The 18,145-nt window shown below is 45.9% G+C and overlaps 5 protein-coding genes across 9 annotated transcripts; 3 read left to right on the forward strand and 2 right to left on the reverse strand.

The window, feature by feature from the left end:
* Positions 1 to 614: 614 nt before the first annotated feature.
* Positions 615 to 3,921, forward strand: LOC104437386 (growth-regulating factor 7). Of its 4 annotated transcripts, none has more exons than XM_039308032.1 (5): positions 615 to 1,376; positions 1,564 to 1,716; positions 2,378 to 2,684; positions 2,972 to 3,039; positions 3,142 to 3,921. In XM_039308032.1, the coding sequence occupies exons 1-5, from the start codon at positions 1,181 to 1,183 to the stop codon at positions 3,738 to 3,740; spliced, it is 1,323 nt and encodes a 440-aa protein (XP_039163966.1). In that variant the 5' UTR covers positions 615 to 1,180; the 3' UTR covers positions 3,741 to 3,921. The 4 variants fall into 4 exon arrangements, with proteins under 4 accessions (XP_039163966.1, XP_039163964.1, XP_039163969.1 ...); XM_039308030.1 differs by having other exon boundaries at positions 617 to 1,376; positions 2,972 to 3,513; positions 3,607 to 3,921; XM_039308035.1 differs by having other exon boundaries at positions 620 to 1,232; positions 2,972 to 3,921.
* A 513-nt stretch (positions 3,922 to 4,434) lies between these two features.
* On the reverse strand, positions 4,435 to 6,898 carry LOC104455778 (protein IQ-DOMAIN 14). The gene is made up of 5 exons (XM_010070511.3): positions 6,453 to 6,898; positions 6,052 to 6,351; positions 5,660 to 5,902; positions 5,126 to 5,269; positions 4,435 to 5,025 (listed from the first exon to the last, which is right to left on the reverse strand). The coding sequence occupies exons 1-5, from the start codon at positions 6,546 to 6,548 to the stop codon at positions 4,435 to 4,437; spliced, it is 1,374 nt and encodes a 457-aa protein (XP_010068813.2). The 5' UTR covers positions 6,549 to 6,898.
* A 515-nt stretch (positions 6,899 to 7,413) lies between these two features.
* Positions 7,414 to 8,957, forward strand: LOC104437376 (small heat shock protein, chloroplastic). The gene is made up of 2 exons (XM_010050320.3): positions 7,414 to 8,096; positions 8,303 to 8,957. The coding sequence occupies exons 1-2, from the start codon at positions 7,835 to 7,837 to the stop codon at positions 8,725 to 8,727; spliced, it is 687 nt and encodes a 228-aa protein (XP_010048622.1). The 5' UTR covers positions 7,414 to 7,834; the 3' UTR covers positions 8,728 to 8,957.
* Positions 8,958 to 9,654: 697 nt separating this feature from the next.
* On the forward strand, positions 9,655 to 12,209 carry LOC104437365 (RNA-binding protein 38). The gene is made up of 6 exons (XM_010050311.3): positions 9,655 to 10,455; positions 10,566 to 10,698; positions 10,972 to 11,086; positions 11,187 to 11,220; positions 11,470 to 11,698; positions 11,797 to 12,209. The coding sequence occupies exons 1-6, from the start codon at positions 10,240 to 10,242 to the stop codon at positions 11,859 to 11,861; spliced, it is 792 nt and encodes a 263-aa protein (XP_010048613.2). The 5' UTR covers positions 9,655 to 10,239; the 3' UTR covers positions 11,862 to 12,209.
* An 801-nt stretch (positions 12,210 to 13,010) lies between these two features.
* On the reverse strand, positions 13,011 to 18,111 carry LOC104437350 (polyadenylate-binding protein-interacting protein 12). Of its 2 annotated transcripts, none has more exons than XM_010050301.3 (10): positions 17,084 to 18,111; positions 16,699 to 16,806; positions 16,505 to 16,549; positions 16,351 to 16,423; positions 16,147 to 16,259; positions 15,957 to 16,016; positions 15,824 to 15,871; positions 15,668 to 15,736; positions 13,585 to 13,646; positions 13,011 to 13,471 (listed from the first exon to the last, which is right to left on the reverse strand). In XM_010050301.3, the coding sequence occupies exons 1-10, from the start codon at positions 17,531 to 17,533 to the stop codon at positions 13,414 to 13,416; spliced, it is 1,086 nt and encodes a 361-aa protein (XP_010048603.2). In that variant the 5' UTR covers positions 17,534 to 18,111; the 3' UTR covers positions 13,011 to 13,413. The 2 variants fall into 2 exon arrangements, with proteins under 2 accessions (XP_010048603.2, XP_010048596.2); XM_010050294.3 differs by having other exon boundaries at positions 16,699 to 16,809; positions 17,084 to 18,101.
* Positions 18,112 to 18,145: the final 34 nt, after the last annotated feature.

Below are 18,145 nucleotides of genomic sequence, written 5' to 3' on the forward strand. Positions count from 1 at the left end.
CCAATCGCAGCTCCTTCAGTGAAAAGCTCCCTTCGCCCCATCCCCGCGTGTCCCGCACGCGGGGAACGAGCGTGAGGAGCGGGGACGCACGGCTTCGTCCTGGTCCAAGTGGGGGTGGGAGGGGTGGGGGACTCTTTAAAGCTTCCGCCCACGTCAGCACGCGGGGCCCGCGGCCGCTGGTCCCCCGTTCGCTCGAAAAGCCAAGGTTGTTTTTTTTTTTTTTTGACACCTCCCGCGGCCCGGTCCGTCCCCTGCAAAAGCCGGTTCTTTCTCGTTCGATCTCTTCCCCGATCCGCTCTGTCCCCCGTTGTCTCTTCTAAAGAAAGCACCGCCGCGGCCTCATGGAAGTCTCCAGCACGGGACGTTTCGAAAACGCTTCGCGATTGCCCCAGATATCGGCCGATCTTTACCTCGGCAGATGCGGGCGGCGGTCGGCGAGGGCGTTTTCCGAGCTAATTTGATTTCGGGGCGAGAGATGCCCCCGTTTGAGAAAGCGGGTGGCTCAGATTTCGGACCGGGCAGAAAAAAAGCAAAATGGAAAAGTTGTATATGGTGGCGGTTCGGGGGGTGTGTGTGTGTGTGTGTCTGGTGGGGGAGGGAAGGAAATGGTTGGGTACGGAGGTGGTGAGAGCATTACATGCAGAAAACGATAGACGCGACAATAATGAAGAGAGAGAGAGAGAGATAGAGAGAGAGGGAGATTAGTATCTTTCTCCCTACTTTGTCTTCTAGTGTGGTGCGAATGTTGGAAGCATGGAGGCAAAGCAGAGGCCGAGAATGGCGGCAGCCCATTTCCTCCTCCTCCTCCTTCTCGACCTGATTCCGAAACCACCACATTATCGCGCTATTATTATCGTTCCCACCTTTTTAAAAAGTGAAAAGGATGATGAAATATCTGCGATATAAGACATGGGTCCTCTCAGTTATCTCCTGCGAGAGCCCCTCTTGAGATCTCTCTCCCTCCCTCTCTTTCTTTCTTTGCCAGAGACACGTTAGGCCTGTCTGAAACGGAGAGTCTTGGTGTTTTTCTTTCCTTGTTTGCTTAAAGAACGACCTGGGGATCTGCTATTTCGGTAAAGTTTGAATCTTTATGGGTGGAGATGGAAATGGCAATGTTCCTGGGACTGATTTGAAGCAGTGACCGAGCTGAGACAGACCCTCTTTTTTTTTTTTTGAGACGATGATGGTCCATCACGAGAATCATCACGGCGGCGGCGGCGGTCCCGCCGGCGGTGCGTTTCCCAATGTTTTTCTAATTCCTTCTGATGTCTCTGGTGGTGCTCGTGGCGATAATGGTGGACTTGGAGGTGGATTTGTGAGAAGTGTGCAGCCTTATGACATGGCTTCTACTGTTCACACTGCCTTCAAATCCCCTGGTATTATAGCCTTTCACCTTTGGAAGTCGCTCCACTCACCCTGTTTTTGGTGTTGCTGTGGTTAAAGATCGCATTTTTGAGTCATGAACCACTGAGAAACCTGATGGGTTATTGTGACAGTCACTGAGGAAGCAGCTCTCTCTCTCTCTCATCCTGTGGGCTCTTTTTTTTTTTTTTTTTTTTGCAGGAGCGATGTTGGCATATCCCTTTACACATGCACAGTGGAAGGAGCTTGAGAGGCAAGCTATGATTTACAAGTACATGATGGCTTCCGTTCCAGTACCTGCTGAGCTTCTCATCCCCATCTTAACGCCCAGGGACGGTCTCTCTCGTTATCCCTGTAATGCTTCGTCTCTCTCTCTCTCTCTCTCTGCTCTGACATGCAAATTATACGCCTTGCTTCAGAATCTGTTCTTTTTTACTTTTTTCTTGTCTTTTTTGCTCCGTTTGTTTGATTTGATGGGTTTTGCGCTTCTCTAGTTTACCAGCAGAAGCAACATTTATATTGGTTTATTATATGCGCTTGTTGAATCCTTGATGTCTCTTCCATTCCTCTTGCTTCAGTGATACTCTTGTTTTCTGTATCTGATGAAATAGACAGAGTCTGCTGATAACTTCTTTATGAATCTCAGTGGAAAAGCTTGAATCTATGTTCCTTTCCTTAGCTTTTCCGGATTCTTTCGCAGGCAGCTATTGGTCAGTGGTCACCGCTCTTTTAATGGCTTCAGTATCTACCTGTTCTTTCCCCTTTAAAGTTTCTTCTGTACTCCCTGCCTCTAGCAGAACCATTCTCATTGGGGTCTACTACATCAGCCTCTTCATCTATTTGATTTAATGCATGTTATTTCTACTCAGCTAAGAGAAACTTAATCTGTATCTGCCGTAAGCTTGTACTTGCTGAGGCATAACTGCTTCATGGTTGGTTTAAGTTGGGTTTTCAGTCAAATCTGCGTGTGCGTGAAGCCTAATGTAGTGTGTTCTTCTTGTGGTGGCGGTGGCAGTTGGGAATGGCTATGGTCTAAGATACTCAAGCAATGGAGATCCGGAGCCAGGGAGGTGCAAGAGAACGGACGGTAAGAAGTGGAGGTGCTCGAGAGAAGTGGCTCCTGATCAGAAGTACTGCGAGCGTCACTTGCACAGAGGCCGTCCTCGTTCAAGAAAGCCTGTGGAACTCCATCCCTCCGTTTCCAAGAAGACCCGCCTTCTTCATCAACCCAGTCCTCTTCCGAAAACAGAGGACCCTTCTTTGTTTCTTCAAAAGCCCAGTCAGAGTTCTCACTCTCTCGAATCTCCGCTCAAGGAAGCTAGGTGAGTGAAAAATCAAACCCAAAACCTACAACTTGAGTAGCTACTATTCTATGCTCGTATATCGATTGTTTTAGTCTTCTGCAAAGCAACCAGAAGTGCGTTTGTTTGATTGCTTGTACATCAAGATGCCTTTAGGATTAAGGAAAAGTCAGTTTTAGATATTATACATGCACTTGCTTCCGTGCGGAACATGATGAAGTCACGGAGAAGCTTATATAAGAATCTTTAGTGGCTAAATGTTAGACTACATGGATATTTGACTTGTTTCTGCATAATCCATTTCCAAGGAACACGGACTGGCTCATGATAGGAGAATCTTCTCCAGTTCCAATGCTGGATCAACAACAATGGCCAAGTACGATGCATGGCAAAATAGGATCAACTGCTGAGAGCTCACTCGACAATTTCAATCCTTTTCTAGTGAAAGAAGAACCCCTGAACCTAGGTTTTTCCACAGGTTATCCTTCCGGTGAAATCCATCATTTCGGCAAAAACCAATATTTCCTCAACTCAAATTCGCTTCCCCTCGACAAGCCCAAGATTGAGAATCCCAAGGGATTCATTGATGCCTGGTCCAGTTCGGTATCAGCTGGCAACAATAGCCGCTGCTCTGTTTCGTCAGATGAAAATATCTCTCTTTCCTCACTCACTCTGTCCGTGGGTGGCAATAATTCAATCCAAGACGAAATGGGCCGAGCGCATTTGGGCTTCAGTGTCTTGGATTCTTATCGGAATCCAAGCAAGAGCCACTCTCATGCCACTTGGCTTGGTTCGAATTCATGGATTTCTTCAACGCCTGGAGGACCATTGGCCGAAGTGCTCGGACCTGGTATAAATGCGACCCTTTCTAGTCCTCCATCTCCTGGCGTAGGTAATGAAGATCCTGGTAGTGTTTTGACGACTACAGTTTCTTCTCCTTCAGGGGTCTTGCATAGAACACTGGCTTCTTTGTCTGATAGTAGTGGCGGTAGCAGTCCGACCCCCTCAAGTTCCATGGTGAGGTCAGAAATCACTCTTAAGTGGTTCAATCCCAACAAATTGGCATCGTCTGATTGAGGAGGCAGACTTTTCTAGTCATCTTTGTGCGTGAGCTGTTACTTGACTGTGTTCCTGATGAATTTGCTTTGCAATTTACTTTGGGCAAAAGTTGTAAAATGATTTGTGAATTGCTGGAAATCAAGACAGATTGTTAAGTTGAAAGCACGCGACGGGTATGTGAATGCCGATTCCTGATGAATTTGCTTTGCAATTTACTTTGGGCAATTTGTGAAATGATTTGTGAATTGCTGCAAAGCAAGACAGGTTGTTAAGTTGAAAGCACGCAACGAGCATGTAAATGCTGATTCCTTCTTTTTTCACCTCTTGCTCACCGGAGATGCTCCTCATTGTTCGTAGGTGTTGCTGCGTAAGTGCAGAATACATGTTGTAAATGTCGTCTTCTAACAATTAAATAAGCTTATGAGTATTTTATCGTTATATAATGGAGGCATTCCCTTCTCGAGTCTGAATGTTTTTCATCGATTGAAAACTGTGTTGGAGCGTGACTGCGCTAATCCGAAACATTAGGCCAGTGTCTTTATCATTGCACTATGATTGACATCCAAACTTTTGGGTACTCGGTTCATGATGACACCATTCGCATTGAACTTCCACATACAGAAAAGAAACTAGCACATACGGAGGTAGGTGGCATTCTGATGGTCAGTCACTCTCCTAAATCAGCATTTTTCTTGCTCATATCCTTAAGTTCTTACCTCAAAAGGCTTCTGAGATCATTCCTGGAACGGTTGTTTCCAAGAGCTCTTCCCTCATTGCTCGGGCTCTCCAGACAATGATGAAATTCATCATCCATTTTGCCAAATGGATCGGGAACGGGAAATGACAGGCGTTTTCTTGCCGATCTGGTCCTTTCTCTCAATGGAGTTGGAATCCTCTGCCTTGGAGCGCTCTGGGACCGTAACCTTGATTTTGCGGATGCAGTTGCAGCCATGTAGTTTGGCTTTAGTCCAGCACTCGAGCCACTTAATCTAGGTTTAGGACTGGAACCGTACCCTGGTGCTTGAGGCGATTCCTGGCGGTTCCGGTGATATCCGATAAGGCTAGGGCTCGAAGACTGTATGATTTGGGCATGATGTCTTGACTTAATTGGAGATTGATACGAAATGGAAGATGGATGGTGTCCGCGTGTATCGATTTCAATGATTTTTATGGCTTCTCCTTGGTCACGCGAGATTCTACTTTGACTGCTTCCCGTTATCCTCTGATCAGGCCTCCGGGGTGTGTCCAGGGTTGGTTCTTCCTCACTAGCAAGCAGGTCTTTGCTGCAATCACTCCATATCTTCTAATAGATCATGCAAAAAGTGGAAAGGGGAATTAGATGCCTAGCAAAGTTGGGTGAGGTTGGATGATTGCAGAAGCAGAAAGGGAGTTTCCAATTGAACCTGCTGAGAGAAAGCAAAAGCTAGGTCATTTTCGCTTTTCCAAGCGACTTCCTTCCTCTTCTCCAACATGGATTTGGTCTCTGCCAACTTGTACGGTCGGCGGTGGTTACTTCTATCGCAAGAAACACTTCTTCCATCTCTAGGCTGCAATGAAAATCCGGAGTTTCATCAAAAACTGAAATTGGCAATGGCCGACATGGACAGACCGGTTCACATAGACTCGACTGATGCCGCTGCTTAATGCGGTGAATGCTAATCCGCTAGTGTTGTGGTCTGAAGCATGAAACCCGGTTTGTCATAGTAATAACTACATCTTGTTCAGAATGGAGCCTCAGGAAGAGGCTTGAACCACATGAAAGAACTCTAATTAACTAATTTGACTACAATATTCTCCGGTAAACAGAGAACGTGAACATGAAGTGCCCAGACTTTTGCTTCTCGTCATTTTTTCGCTCTTTCTCTAGCAACACTCAACAACAGAGATCACTTATGCTGGATGCATTACTAGCGATCGAGAAAGGGATGTAATCTTACAGCGAGTTTGATGTCGAGGGAGTCAATAGAACTCCAAAAGCTGCCGAATTCGGGAAACCTGCAATTTGTGCTCGCTGCATCCGAGGCTGAGAGCCTATTGCGTTGCTCACATACCTGCGCTTGAACTCGAACCAAAGCCTGCATGCATTTGAGAGTCATCTCCGCCCGCTTTCTCACGTTGCGGCCTCTGACTATTGCCTGCAACTTCACCAATCCTCTAAGCGCCCGGAGCGCCCTCCTCGCCTAAGATTACACGACACAAAACGACCTTCATCAATATTCACATGTTGGTGGGAAATTAACTATCAATCAAGGCAGCTTTACCACGTGTGATCGATGAGAAGTTTCAAGAAAAATTTAAGTACGTACGTCGAATTTGAGCACTTGCTTACCAAGTATCCTCTAAAGCTTGTCTGAATGACGATTGCGGCGCAGTGTTCTTTCTGAACATCGGTGCGAGGCCTACTGATTTGCGGGGGGACTTCAAGAGCCACTTTTGCCGTTGCGGCCGGCGCTTGAGCAGCCGCCGTGGTGGCCATTGCTACTTCAACTTCGACACCATCTGCATGGGTTTCTTCGACGACAGTCCTCGTTGCTGTCGTGCTTATGGTCCGTTCGCGGCTGCATTGTCGGGATGTCGCAGCTTCTTGGTTAGTAGGCCTCAAGAGCGTCCACATTCTCTTCCCTCTCCCCTGCAAAACCGAAAAAAAAAAAAAAAAATCAGCATAAAAAGAAAGGAGAAGAACATCACTTTGTCGACCCTCTGAGAAAATCGATGTATATGGATATTTACCTCGTCTTCTTCGTCTTCCTCCTGAAACTCTTCTCTCCTCCTGCAAATCCCTTTCAAGGCACTGAGCCAAAAGCTTCGTCCACCGGTCTTCCCCATGAATCAAGAAGCTGATATCGCATCAACTAGACAAAGCTCAGCTGAAGCCCAGACACGCATCGAAGGGAAAGAATCTCTTCTATACGAGCATGGTCTGGCTTAGTCCGTAGCTGGGATCATTAAATGCGGGAAGGGAAAGGAACAGAACTGAGACGAGAGTGATGCGGGTTTATAATCGATGGAAGGGGGCACTTCTGGTCGATTCATGTGGGGAGCAGACTCTGCCCGATATTATGTGAAACGTCCATATATGTGGCTCACTGTGAGAGTGCAGTGCTCATATGATGTCGAAAAGAAGAAATGGGGGGTGCTCTTTTTGCGGCAAAGTTGTATCAGTCACGCTTGAGACAGTTCATGACAGGGGGTGAGCAATCTCGAAAATGATGAAAGCACCCACATGAGGAGAGAGAGAGAGAGGGAGGGAGGGAGGGAGGGAGGGAGTCCTCTCATTTCCTTTCCCGTTTAAGATGTTTCTGTAAAATCAGGTCAAGTAGTCAGTCATTTCAAGATCGTCTGGAATAGGTGAACGCCATCTTAACTTACCTTTTACACTAGCCTTATGCTAAAGGGTGCCGCGATGTTATTAGGAAAAGTAAGATCGCTATTTGTACTGAGAGCAGTCTCGAATTCATTTCTATTCGATAAAGTTAAAAGAGAACAACTCCATCCAGAGTTCAAAGTACACAGCTTTAACTTTATGTAAGTTGAAGAGAAAGGGGGTTGTCCCACCACTAGCGAAAGGAGACTAGTCAAAGTGCCTTGGATCCTCTGGGGCTGTTTGCTTTATTCGTTAGGGCGTGTTTGTTAGTGTTATTGGCCCGAAAATTCAGAAGGAAAAGGAAAAGGCTACGGACTGGACTGGCCATTTACAGGGCACCAAAGCGCAGTGGCCCTTGAGAACAGTAGAAATCAATTCTTCAACTGTCGAGAAAACCTCGTCCTCCTCCTTCTTTGCACAGTTTTGGGCTTTTCTAGGTTGTGCTGGGTACATTAACCCAAGTTCGCGAATAAGATGTTTGGAACGGTGCGGGTGTTGAGGCGTGTCTTTAAGATGACGAGATTTTGCATGATGTAAGGAACGGCCGACAGCAGCATCTTGAGCGGTGACAGATGTCGGAACCTGGAACTTTGTGAACTCTTCCCCTGCACACGTATTACGCTAGTCGACCTCGCACGTCTCTCTCCAGATAAAAGATCAAATCGCAAATCCATCCCCAGAAGAATCATATTCAAAAGCTCGCTCTTTGGATTACACTCGACGTTAACAGAGCATAGTTTCATTGGAAATGATGGCCGGGTCGTTATTGTCGTACGCTTCACCTTTCGTGTCGGTCAAAGCCGGGGCTCCCAAACAGCCGCTGTCGGCCGGGCTTCCGTCGAGGAGTCGTCGCCGCTGCTACGACCCGCCACGGCGGGTGGTGGCCACGAGGGCGGGGCAGGCTGGGGAACACAGGGACACGTCTTCGGACGTGCAGGTGAATCAGAATAACCAAGGGACTGCTCTTGACAGGAGGCCCAAGCGTTTGGCCGTCGACATCTCTCCCTATGGTAATTTCTAGATATATTTCTACATCGGACCTGGACGATTAAATGCTCATCCGTTTGGTTTATGCTAATGAATGACGTAGGATCGAATTCATCATGGCTCACCCCGTCGTGCGATCGATATAAGCTCTAGGATGAATGCTTGACATGGTGTTTTAATGTTTGTGACGAGACAGTTGAGGTTCCCGATACATTTTATGTGATGGCAGGGATGATGGATCATCTATCTCCGATGAGGACGATGCGCCAGATGCTGGACGCCATCGACCGCCTCTTCGAGGACGACACGAACGGCAGCGGGGGATGGGAGATCCGCCCCCCGTGGGACATTTACGAGGACGACCGCGAAATCAAGATGCGGTTCGACATGCCGGGGCTCTCCAAGGAGGACGTCAGGGTCTCCGTCGAAGACGACGAGCTCGTCATCCATGGGGGGGAGCGCAGGGAACCGAGCGGAGGAGGAGACGGCCCCTGGTCCGCCAGGAGCTACGGCAGCTCCTACTACACCCGGCTCCAGCTCCCGGACGACTGCGAGAGGGACAAAGTCAAGGCCGAGCTCAAGAACGGGGTGCTGCTCATCTCGATCCCGAAGGCTCAAGTGGAGCGCAACGTTGTCGATGTTGAGGTCCAGTGACAAGGGACGCCGAGTAGGATTCCGCATATGTTACGGAGATCCTGTACCGCCCGTGTCTCGCTTCTGTTCCCTTACCTCGTCGTATATGCATATGTTCGACAAAGGAACCATCTTTGTCGTGTTTCGCTTTCCGGATCTCGCGGCCCTTCAATGGGCTTGCTGAAGTTGAGCCCAAGATGGGCAGAAACTGTTCATTAGCAAGAGAGGGAAGAGACTCCCCTCGTTTTCGATGTACCTTTCGTTTTCGTTTCTGTTCGTCAAGAACCACGATCGAGAAACGTGTCCTCCCCAAGTGGCAGACAGTAGGCAAAGATAGCCGCCGTGACAGCCCATGAAAATGATGCCAAGCCTCGGATACCCTGCACCCACACGTCACCCGATGTTTCTCCTCTCTCTTCCTCGCCACTGTCCAATTTGGTTATATAGCCGTTGTTGTCTTTCCATAGGATGCTAAACCTACACACGAGAACACGAGATTTTAAGAGACGAAACGCGGGTCGTCCTCCTTTTCGTCTTCCACCGTTGTCTTTTCCCCTGGGGAATCATGCCCCCCTCGTCGTCGTCGTCCCTATCCGAAACTGAGATGCCCCGCACGTTGCGACGTCGTGACCCGTGCAAAGAATTTCCGATTCCGGCCGCGGGTCGAGAGGGGGGCGCATTATAATATTCGCGCGGAGAGCATTACCGAACATGTCGCCAATGTTTCCAGGAAACTCCACAACCGGGCATTAAGAAATTGCATGGTGATGGCTTGTAAGAGAAGCGACGCGATGTTTATAGAAAGCGAATATAACAATAAACAAATTCCGGATGAGGAGAGAACGAGATGGCGAGTTGAATACAGCGAGGCACGTATCGTGTTTGGACTCATTAAAAGTGGAAATTTATGGTGTGACAGTGATTGTATTTGGTAATCAAATATTAAGATTTTATCGCCTTCTTCTTTGGAAACCTCTTCTCCTATCCTCTCCTCTACTCTTCCACCCCCCCTACTCGCACCGTTCTTGTCGTTTCTTTCTTTATTCGCCATCGGAGTAATCTTCACCCTCCACGATTTCGTGCATGTGCATATATTATCCTCACTTTTCCGCGTTGATTTCCTTCTGTTCTTGGTCTATTCGTCTCTCTCTACATCAACAGTTATCGTTGAAAGTTTCGCAGGGAGGAGGCGGTTTTTTCTCTTCCTTGTTGAAGGAATCTTGGTTGGGGGGAATCTGAGAAGGCTCTATGCGAATGTTTTTTGATAGCTGCTGGTCCTGCTATAAAGCAGGGAAGCACACTCAATGACCCTGATCATGGTCCTAGACCTTGTTTTGACCAGATCCTCTTGCTAGCTTGCTTTTAGGTTTCTGTGTGCTTCGTGGGGTGTCTTTGAGATCGCACGGGGCTCTCTCTTTCACTTTCTTCTTAACCCTTTTCTGCTATTTGGTTTCTCCGAATCCGAATCTTCTCGTCGACTGTGTGTCCTGCTGCTGCTCCTGTCGTCGGCGAGTTTCCGGTTTTCGGGTTTAAATGTCTCACTCTCAGCCGACGCAGAAGGAGATGGTGAACGCGAGAGAGGCCCCCTCGCAGTCGAGGGACACGATCTACACCAAGATTTTCGTTGGTGGGTTGGCTTGGGAGACTCGGAGGGACACGTTGAAGGGCTACTTCGATCGGTTCGGGGAAATCCTAGAGGCGGTGGTGATCGCCGACAAGGTCACGGGGAAATCCAAGGGATATGGCTTCGTAAGTTACACTTTGCAGCGACATGGTGCCTTCCCTTTTCGTGGAAATGAGCGTTGCGTGACCGTGTCTCGCGTTGGTTGTTCAATCCCTGTTTGATTATTTCGTATCAGGTGACATTTCGAGACCCGGAATCGGCGAGCAGGGCTTGTCAGGATCCTTACCCTGTCATTGATGGGAGGAGGGCTAATTGCAATCTTGCTTCGCTCGGCGCTCAGAAGAACCGCTTCTCGACGAATCAACAAGGTGCTCATTCTTTGTGGTCTCCGATAGTTTCTTTAGGAGTCTATCAATTTGTTCATCTTCAAGAACATGCAACTGTTTCAATTGCTCTGTTTGGTCGTTCCTGCAAATTAAAGTAGTAGTAGGCTTATTTTCTCATTCTGGTGTGTCATCACTTCTGCCGACGACAGATGGCCATTGTTTGTTACTGGCTAATGTCTTCAGGAGTACTTTCAAGTGCAATATCTAGTTTCTGTGAACGATGGATGTAACGCTAGCTTTGTTCGCAACGTGCAGGAACTGAGAAATTTAGGCAGAAATCTGCATCAGCAGCGGCATCCTCCAGCTTCAATGCCTCTGCATATTTTCCGCATTCTGTCCCCCCCAACGCATTTACTTACTCGGCTTACGGGTATCAAAACGACTTATTCAGTACCGTCATGTATCATGCACATGTTTGTTCATACTACAACTTCCTTCTCTGCTCTAAATTCCATTTCTCGACATTTCAGGTACCCAGGATATCCTCACAACCTATACGCAATGGTCAGTCCAATTTCCTTGCACTCATAAAAGTAACCATGCATTCGTAGTAGTTTCAGTGCTCAATTCAGAAGTAGGAGTTCACTGGGAAACAATTGGCTGGTCAAATTAGTTAAAAAAGACCTGTTCAGATGATGAGTATAGAAGGGAAAGTTTTATTCGTTTTCATGCATCTTTTGCTGATCACTAACTTTGTGCTAGTTGATCTCATAAGGTAATGTCATTTGAACGACCCGATTGTATGCATCGCAGAATTATTACAATGCATATGGGGGCCAACAGCATCCGACTTACTACCCTTCTCCAGCACCAGGGTCCCCGGGGTTCTACTTAAACTACTATCCATTCTATGCGCATCAGGCGCAGAGCAGTTCGACACAGTTCCCGAAATTGATGCGACATCCGCTTCTATCTCCGACGGTCCGTGCCTTAGAGTTCTCGTCAACGACTACCTCGGCTGCTTTGCTACCCGCTGTCACCAGTTGAGTATAATAGTGCTGCTCGTCTGAAAATTTAGTATTTCGGTTTTAACCCACGAAACGTAAAAGATTGTCCCCATACTGCATGGTTGAATTGCAGCACAATCGACTGCATCAGCAGTTCCTGCAGAACCGAGGGACAAACCAGTGCACAAGAATGACTGAAAGATTCACGGGGCAGGCGGAGAAAAGCGCGAAAGGAGCACCAGCTCAACGTCTCTGGCTGCGAGTACAGAAATTATATGGAGGCATGAAGAAGCAAAAAATTTCACTTTTAACTATCTTGTAGGCTAGGTCTCTTGTCCTCTTTGCTTCTTTTTGCATCCACATGGATTACATAAAGTCATGCTCAGTTTCATTTCGCACCACCACACACATTCTCACAAACATGCACATTGCATACGATACTTGACATGGAATGATCTTTTCTAACGAAAAGTTGAACTCAATTCTTGACAATGTTCAGGTTTATTATACCTCTATATAATGTTAGCGACAGTATCTTTCAGTGCCTCCTATCGATGCCAAGTAGCTTTACATACTGGCCTAGTAAAATACAATCGGGCATCTTCAATCGAATAACCAGTACCTGCAACTTAAGCGATATCTAAACACCAGAAATACACGATGTCACCCGAGAAAAGAAGTGTAAGGTGAAGGGTTGACCACGCATTTGCATCTTAGCTTTCTGTAGTATTGCACCATTGTACAACCGCTGGGTGCGAACTAAGATTGATGACACTGGAGACTGCTTTGCCGAGGAACGACCATCCTACCAGACGAGCAAATCCACTTCCATGGAATGCACTAAGATGATATATTTTCTTGGTTAAGCCTCGTGCTGACGATTTATTTAAACTCTTTCGAGATAAGATTTGACGGAAAAGAAACATGCTGAAGCAAATGCTCTCGTGACATGCCAAGACTAATAAAAGTCAATTTGCCCCTGCAGTAGGATGAAAGGTTGTCATGTAGTCTATTGAGTATTTGCCATTGTGCTTTTTGTAATCCAGAGACCTTTGACATTGCAAGCAACTACATAAAAATAAAAATAAAAAACAGACCTTTCACATGAATAAATAATTCATGCTTTAAAACGGGACTCTTGAAAGAATAATATCGGGGAGAAAATTTTGGTTATTTGACTTTGTAGTTAGATGCTAAACAAATGTTTCAGAAGCACTGATCAAAAGGTTTTCCGAGTCTTAAAGATTTCTCCCTCTTTCTCTCTCTCTGTGAACTCTCCTGGATCTCATAACAGCCAGTGTGAACTGACAATGCTGCAACAATATCCATTCCACTATCAAATCCAAATCCAATTAACTGAAACTAAAATTCATTTAACAACTTGTGTCAACGGCAAAATGGAGTTAAAACTACACAAATGGAACAAACAAACAATAAAAACTTTTGAGTTTCTTCAAATATCACAGCAATCCTCCAAGGGGCAATAGTTCCACCCGAAAATAGCAAGAACTGCACTGCGCTATGCAACATGCACTAGGCCACTCATATCCTCGAGACCTTCAACTCTACATGCTTAACAAACAAAACATGAAGTTGTCCTAGTAGTCCGAACAGACCGGGCTGAGATGGAGGAAAGGACACAGATAGATAGACGGGCACGTTGCAAGTACCATATAGCGACTATGTACCTACGTATGTGTGATTAAATGTCTATCATCAGCAGATGAGTCCTAGAAAGATGGAATCATAATTAACGCGTTGGAGAGTGAGGACCTCGAGGCCTGACAGGGGTCTTCGATGGACTCACCCTGCAAGCATAAAACGAAGAAAACTGGTAAATCGATGGGTTCTATATTAATCTGGAGTCAGGGAAGGACAAACAGTTGGATCACAGATATCATGAAGAGATCACGAGAACAACCTTATGGGCAAAGATCCCAAAACCACACCACTGCAACTGAGGGCAGCAATTGCACTTTCAGCCTGCAATTATGGTTAAAGTGATCAATAAGCAGGCGCAGATTCAGCCTATGACTACTGAAAACCAAAGTAGACATAAATATGTTCTACAAATTTTTCTCAAGACATCATAAGGCGAAGCTCTATACTTCATAGATAGCGAACAAAGAAGGCGGCTTGTCATAAAAGAATCCAGAAGCAGCATACATTGTCACGCCAACATCAAGTGAAATTCCAGAACCTCTACAAAACTAACATACGCACAAAGATAGGACACCAGACTAAGGTTGGTGATTATTAGGGCTATCCCATGTAGCAACAATGCCCATATGCCAATGCACCAGCTATTTTCTCATAATGACCAACAGTGAACCCACTACAAGGTGCAACAAGGCTTTTTTTCCCCCCAATCTTCTCATTCTGCCAAGCATTACAAAATAACGAAACCATGGATGAGCAATACATGTCATGGCTAATGTACCATACATCTATGCAAATGCTAAAATACCACCGGTCCCAACTTTGGCCTAGCATAAACTATATGTTTTTGTGTTTTTGTCGAGGATTCAAATATCTACAAGTGAATTTGATGAAATCAAATTATAGAAGATGGCGTAGAGGTTAATGGTTCAACGTTTTATTGTCATTGATCTAATTAATACAACTAGGACAATGCACCACCACGTCAGTTATTTATGTCTTTCCATTGTCTTGTGCATAAAACAATTACACCATGATAATATATAGCTGCTCTTAGCAGAAGCATTGATAAAGAAAGGCATTTAAAAGCTTAATTATGCCGACCAAAAAATGAAAAAGCTTAATTTCACCCTTGGCAAAGCAAGGCTGAGGGAGCCTTACTCGACCACACTGGAATTATTCTGACCTGTTCAAGGCCATCAGCAACAACAAATGCTTTCCTCTTTAATCAGTACAGGACTATTCCATCTCTGGTGTAGCATTATGCAAATTCTTTTGTTTAAGTACTATGGACTTTACTCTACAATTTAGTCCCTGATGTAGCAACACTTCCACTTGGCGCTCACCTGCCACATGCTAACTTCAGCACCTACTACTCAATATTTAGCTAATGCTCACTTGGACAAGGCTTCCAACTCAGTAAGGCTTAAACTTCACGCTATGCATTTCCTAACACACCGGCCTCTCGACTTTCAGCTCAGGCAGTCTATAAAAACCGCTCCCTGAGGGCCCTAAAACTTCAAACCGAGGAGGTTCAGCAAAACTCCACACATCATAAAATTGTTTAGTAAAGTGTTAGAAGTGATTAAGATAGGGACACAAGAAATCACTCCAGTTGACTTGTGACAATCAAATGGGTAATCACAGAGGATTCCAGCCAGCACCAGTAAGATTTGTGTCTATTTTGCTAGAGAGATAGTGAGAGACCATCACCACCAAGTGGCACAAACAGTTAACCTGACATTGAGGACCACTAAAAGCTAAAATTTTCAGCACCAGGTGGAACAATAGACCATAAACAGTGTTTTAGGAATACCATATTCCATTAGTATGAATTCACAGATGCTGAGGACCCTTCTTTTAGGCATTAAGAGAATTTCCCAAACGTAAATGGAAACGGTGAAGCAAAGACCTGAGAGAGATTGCTTAGTTGCAAACATCTACAAGTTACAAATCATCAAAATTGAAATACCAGTAAGAGTCAAACTACTGTCTATGAATATAAGCTCTCTCTGAACTGATACGATTTGAATTGAGGTTCTTTATAGTAAGTTAAGATTCTTTCCCTATAAGCAGCAGTTTCAAATCTAAGAGATGAGATCCTTTTAATTTAGATTGCTTCTGAGGGATGTGATGGTTGGGTGGTTTTGGCCTTCCAGTCACGTGGAACGATGCCTTTCTATATCCAATCATCTCATGTTAGTTAATTTTTCTTAGTGAAGGCTTTTGTTTTTTCATGTCCACATTTACATAGGTGTCTTTATCGAGAGGTTTCACTCTTACTGGTCTTTCAATTTTGATGATTTGTAGTTATAAGAATTTAAAATCAAAAGATCTGGCTTTACCATCACAAACTCCACAAAGGCAATACGAGTTGAATGATGGTAGTCTCCAAGTAGCCTCAGACGGTGAACCTGCAGGAAGCAAATCCATACATATTCAGTGAAAGGAAATCAAAGTGAAGCAAGGAATAAAATATTGCTTAAGCTGCAATTGCTCACCTCTCCGCAGAGTGACTCAAAGAAGAGCTTAACATCCGCTTGAGTAACCTGCATTGATAATCAACAAGATGAAGAAGTGGAAACGCAATTCCACCTGGATAACTACTTCAAAAATAGGGAAGTTCATGTCTACCGTTTTGTCAATGTTTGTGCAATAAACAGTTCTTGAGCACATCTCGCGTTCATCTTCGGACTGAAACCATGATGAAATCAGTACTCAGTGACAACAAACAGAACAAGATAATAATAATCTCACAGAAGATGGAAGGCATGATGAGATAACTGGTACCAAAATGTCAAAATGTCGATACTGGATAACTCACCCTTGGCAAAAATGTTGGATTAACGGGTGCGATCGCAGTTTTAGAAGGCTGAACCCTAATAGGATAAAAACCAAGAACAGTCCCTGAAAGATTCAAAGCAGTCCTTGCACCATCTGCAAGAAATAGTAATGATTATGTCAAAGTGAATGTGACAAGCAAAAGTTTGCCATGGCACTATAACGATACATATGTTCAACCATATACCTTCGTCAGTAAACTCAACAAAAGCAAACCGGAGACAAGAGCTTGGATCGCCACATACACGACAGTCAACAACCTTCAGCAGAAAAGAGAAGCTTTAATGAAACAGCACGACAAGCATCAAACCGGTACACTGGACAGATGAAGTTCCGCTTACCTGCCCAAAACTATTGAAAAGAGCCGCAAGTTGCTCTTCGGTTACCTATTTAAAAATAAATTACAGACATAATCAAACCAGAGGCAGGTTCTGGTAAGAGGAAAAGGATAAAACATTACGAGCAACAGATCACATTTCCATCAATGTACAAAAACAGTCTAATAGAGCCATACCGTGTAAACAAAAATGCTTACCTGTTGATCAATGTCAGTCACATACACGGTCCTCTTAATTACCTCATGACGCTGCGCCATACTAGTTCTACTATTTATCCGCCGCTTACCCTGGCTAAAGCTATTCTTCTTCTGGAACACAAAAAACCGCAAAAAGAAGAAAAAAAGGACAGAAAACTATGGTAAGCAATATGCTCATAAGTTAGCAGACAATAGAAATGAAAATTAGATAACAAAACGCACCGAACGTTAAACTAATTGTTCCAAAACTGACAATTTACTAATTCAGGATAACAAAATGAAGATCGCATAATTCAATGCTCTCACTTGTCTCGACCTTCTGAACTAAACATCAGACAACATTATGAAAGATATCTAAAAATGAAAGTGCAGATAGCGTCGATACCCTTCTTCCGGTATGTCCATTGCCGTCGACCCCATCAGTCTGTAAGGCGAAATTCTGGGGATAGCCAAAGCCACCATTAGCTAAATAAGCAAAGCTCTGACCCAGTGAGGGAGGCACGAATTCCTCGGCCATAGGATTAAGCTTCGACAGCATATCCACCAGCTCCCTCACGTCGTTCACTCCACTTGACCTGAAACTACTCCCGTTCCTCCGGAGCCCGTCCCTCGCCTGGCCCATCTGACCGTTCCTACCGCCTCTGACGACCAGGACCCTGCCGCTCCCGTCCTCGCCAGCGTTGACGAGCCGATCGAGCCGGGCCGCGGCGCCGCTCCCGGGCTCTGGCTTCGCGTAATCGCCGGACGCGCTCCTGTCCTCCGACGGCGACGACACGGCGCCCAAATTCTGACCCGACCCGCCGATCTTGACCCCAGCATTCTCGGCGACCGCCATGATCAAAGGCCCCTCCTTTTATATTCCTCCCTCCTCTCCTCCCCCAAAAAGCTCAACCCTTTTTTGCTCCACTGCGCAAAGAACGCTTTATCGGGATCAAGACGCGACGGGAATGAGGAAGGAAATCCCGAAGAGATGGTGGATTGGAGCGAAGTACGGTCGGTCGGAGCGAGCGAATCACCTGCCTTATCTAATTCGCATTGACCCAAGAACCCAAAACGAAAAACAACAAAGACCCACCACCAGAACCAGCACCAGCACCACCAGATCGTGTCTCTAAAACCCAAGAAACGAACGGCAACAAGAACCCACCAAGATCGTAGCCGGGGCCGATGGAGAATGACGAGGTTGAAAAATGGGACGGGGGGCCAAAGCACCCACTTTTTATACTCGAGTCCTTGTCCCAGTGACGACCCGTGCGAGAGATATAGAGAGAGATTGGAAGAGGGTTTTAGAGAGAGAGAGAGAGAGAGAGAGAGATGGGGGCAGGTGCAGGCTGTAGAAAGAGAAAGTCGTAGCGGGGGGAGCCCGTCTTCGGATCGTCCGTTTGGAGCAGGGTAGTGGCCCCCGTTTTTGGCCTCCTTCGCTTCTGTCACGGGACACCCGGGCGTC

Source organism: Eucalyptus grandis, chromosome 1 (genome assembly GCF_016545825.1).
Source record: "Eucalyptus grandis isolate ANBG69807.140 chromosome 1, ASM1654582v1, whole genome shotgun sequence".
Classification (NCBI taxonomy): Eukaryota; Viridiplantae; Streptophyta; class Magnoliopsida; order Myrtales; family Myrtaceae; genus Eucalyptus; species Eucalyptus grandis.

What these genes read in the sequence shown, in the direction of transcription:
- LOC104437386 (XM_010050330.3), top strand. Translation starts at nt 1,181, where the DNA reads ATGATGGTCCATCACGAGAATCATCACGGCGGCGGCGGCGGTCCCGCC. An exon ending in CACTGCCTTCAAATCCCCTG is followed by an intron (nt 1,377 to 1,563) that starts GTATTATAGCCT and finishes TTTTTTTTGCAG; the next exon opens with GAGCGATGTTGGCATATCCC. An exon ending in TCTCCGCTCAAGGAAGCTAG is followed by an intron (nt 2,685 to 2,971) that starts GTGAGTGAAAAA and finishes TCCATTTCCAAG; the next exon opens with GAACACGGACTGGCTCATGA.
- LOC104455778 (XM_010070511.3), bottom strand. Translation starts at nt 6,548, where the DNA reads ATGGGGAAGACCGGTGGACGAAGCTTTTGGCTCAGTGCCTTGAAAGGG. An exon ending in AGGAAGACGAAGAAGACGAG is followed by an intron (nt 6,352 to 6,452) that starts GTAAATATCCAT and finishes TCGGTTTTGCAG; the next exon opens with GGGAGAGGGAAGAGAATGTG. An exon ending in CCCTCGACATCAAACTCGCT is followed by an intron (nt 5,270 to 5,659) that starts GTAAGATTACAT and finishes TTTTCATTGCAG; the next exon opens with CCTAGAGATGGAAGAAGTGT.
- LOC104437376 (XM_010050320.3), top strand. Translation starts at nt 7,835, where the DNA reads ATGATGGCCGGGTCGTTATTGTCGTACGCTTCACCTTTCGTGTCGGTC. An exon ending in CGTCGACATCTCTCCCTATG is followed by an intron (nt 8,097 to 8,302) that starts GTAATTTCTAGA and finishes ATGTGATGGCAG; the next exon opens with GGATGATGGATCATCTATCT.
- LOC104437365 (XM_010050311.3), top strand. Translation starts at nt 10,240, where the DNA reads ATGTCTCACTCTCAGCCGACGCAGAAGGAGATGGTGAACGCGAGAGAG. An exon ending in CTTCTCGACGAATCAACAAG is followed by an intron (nt 10,699 to 10,971) that starts GTGCTCATTCTT and finishes CGCAACGTGCAG; the next exon opens with GAACTGAGAAATTTAGGCAG. An exon ending in TTTACTTACTCGGCTTACGG is followed by an intron (nt 11,087 to 11,186) that starts GTATCAAAACGA and finishes TCGACATTTCAG; the next exon opens with GTACCCAGGATATCCTCACA.
- LOC104437350 (XM_010050294.3), bottom strand. Translation starts at nt 17,533, where the DNA reads ATGGCGGTCGCCGAGAATGCTGGGGTCAAGATCGGCGGGTCGGGTCAG. An exon ending in TGACTGACATTGATCAACAG is followed by an intron (nt 16,550 to 16,698) that starts GTAAGCATTTTT and finishes ATTTTTAAATAG; the next exon opens with GTAACCGAAGAGCAACTTGC. An exon ending in TGTTGAGTTTACTGACGAAG is followed by an intron (nt 16,260 to 16,350) that starts GTATATGGTTGA and finishes TATTTCTTGCAG; the next exon opens with ATGGTGCAAGGACTGCTTTG.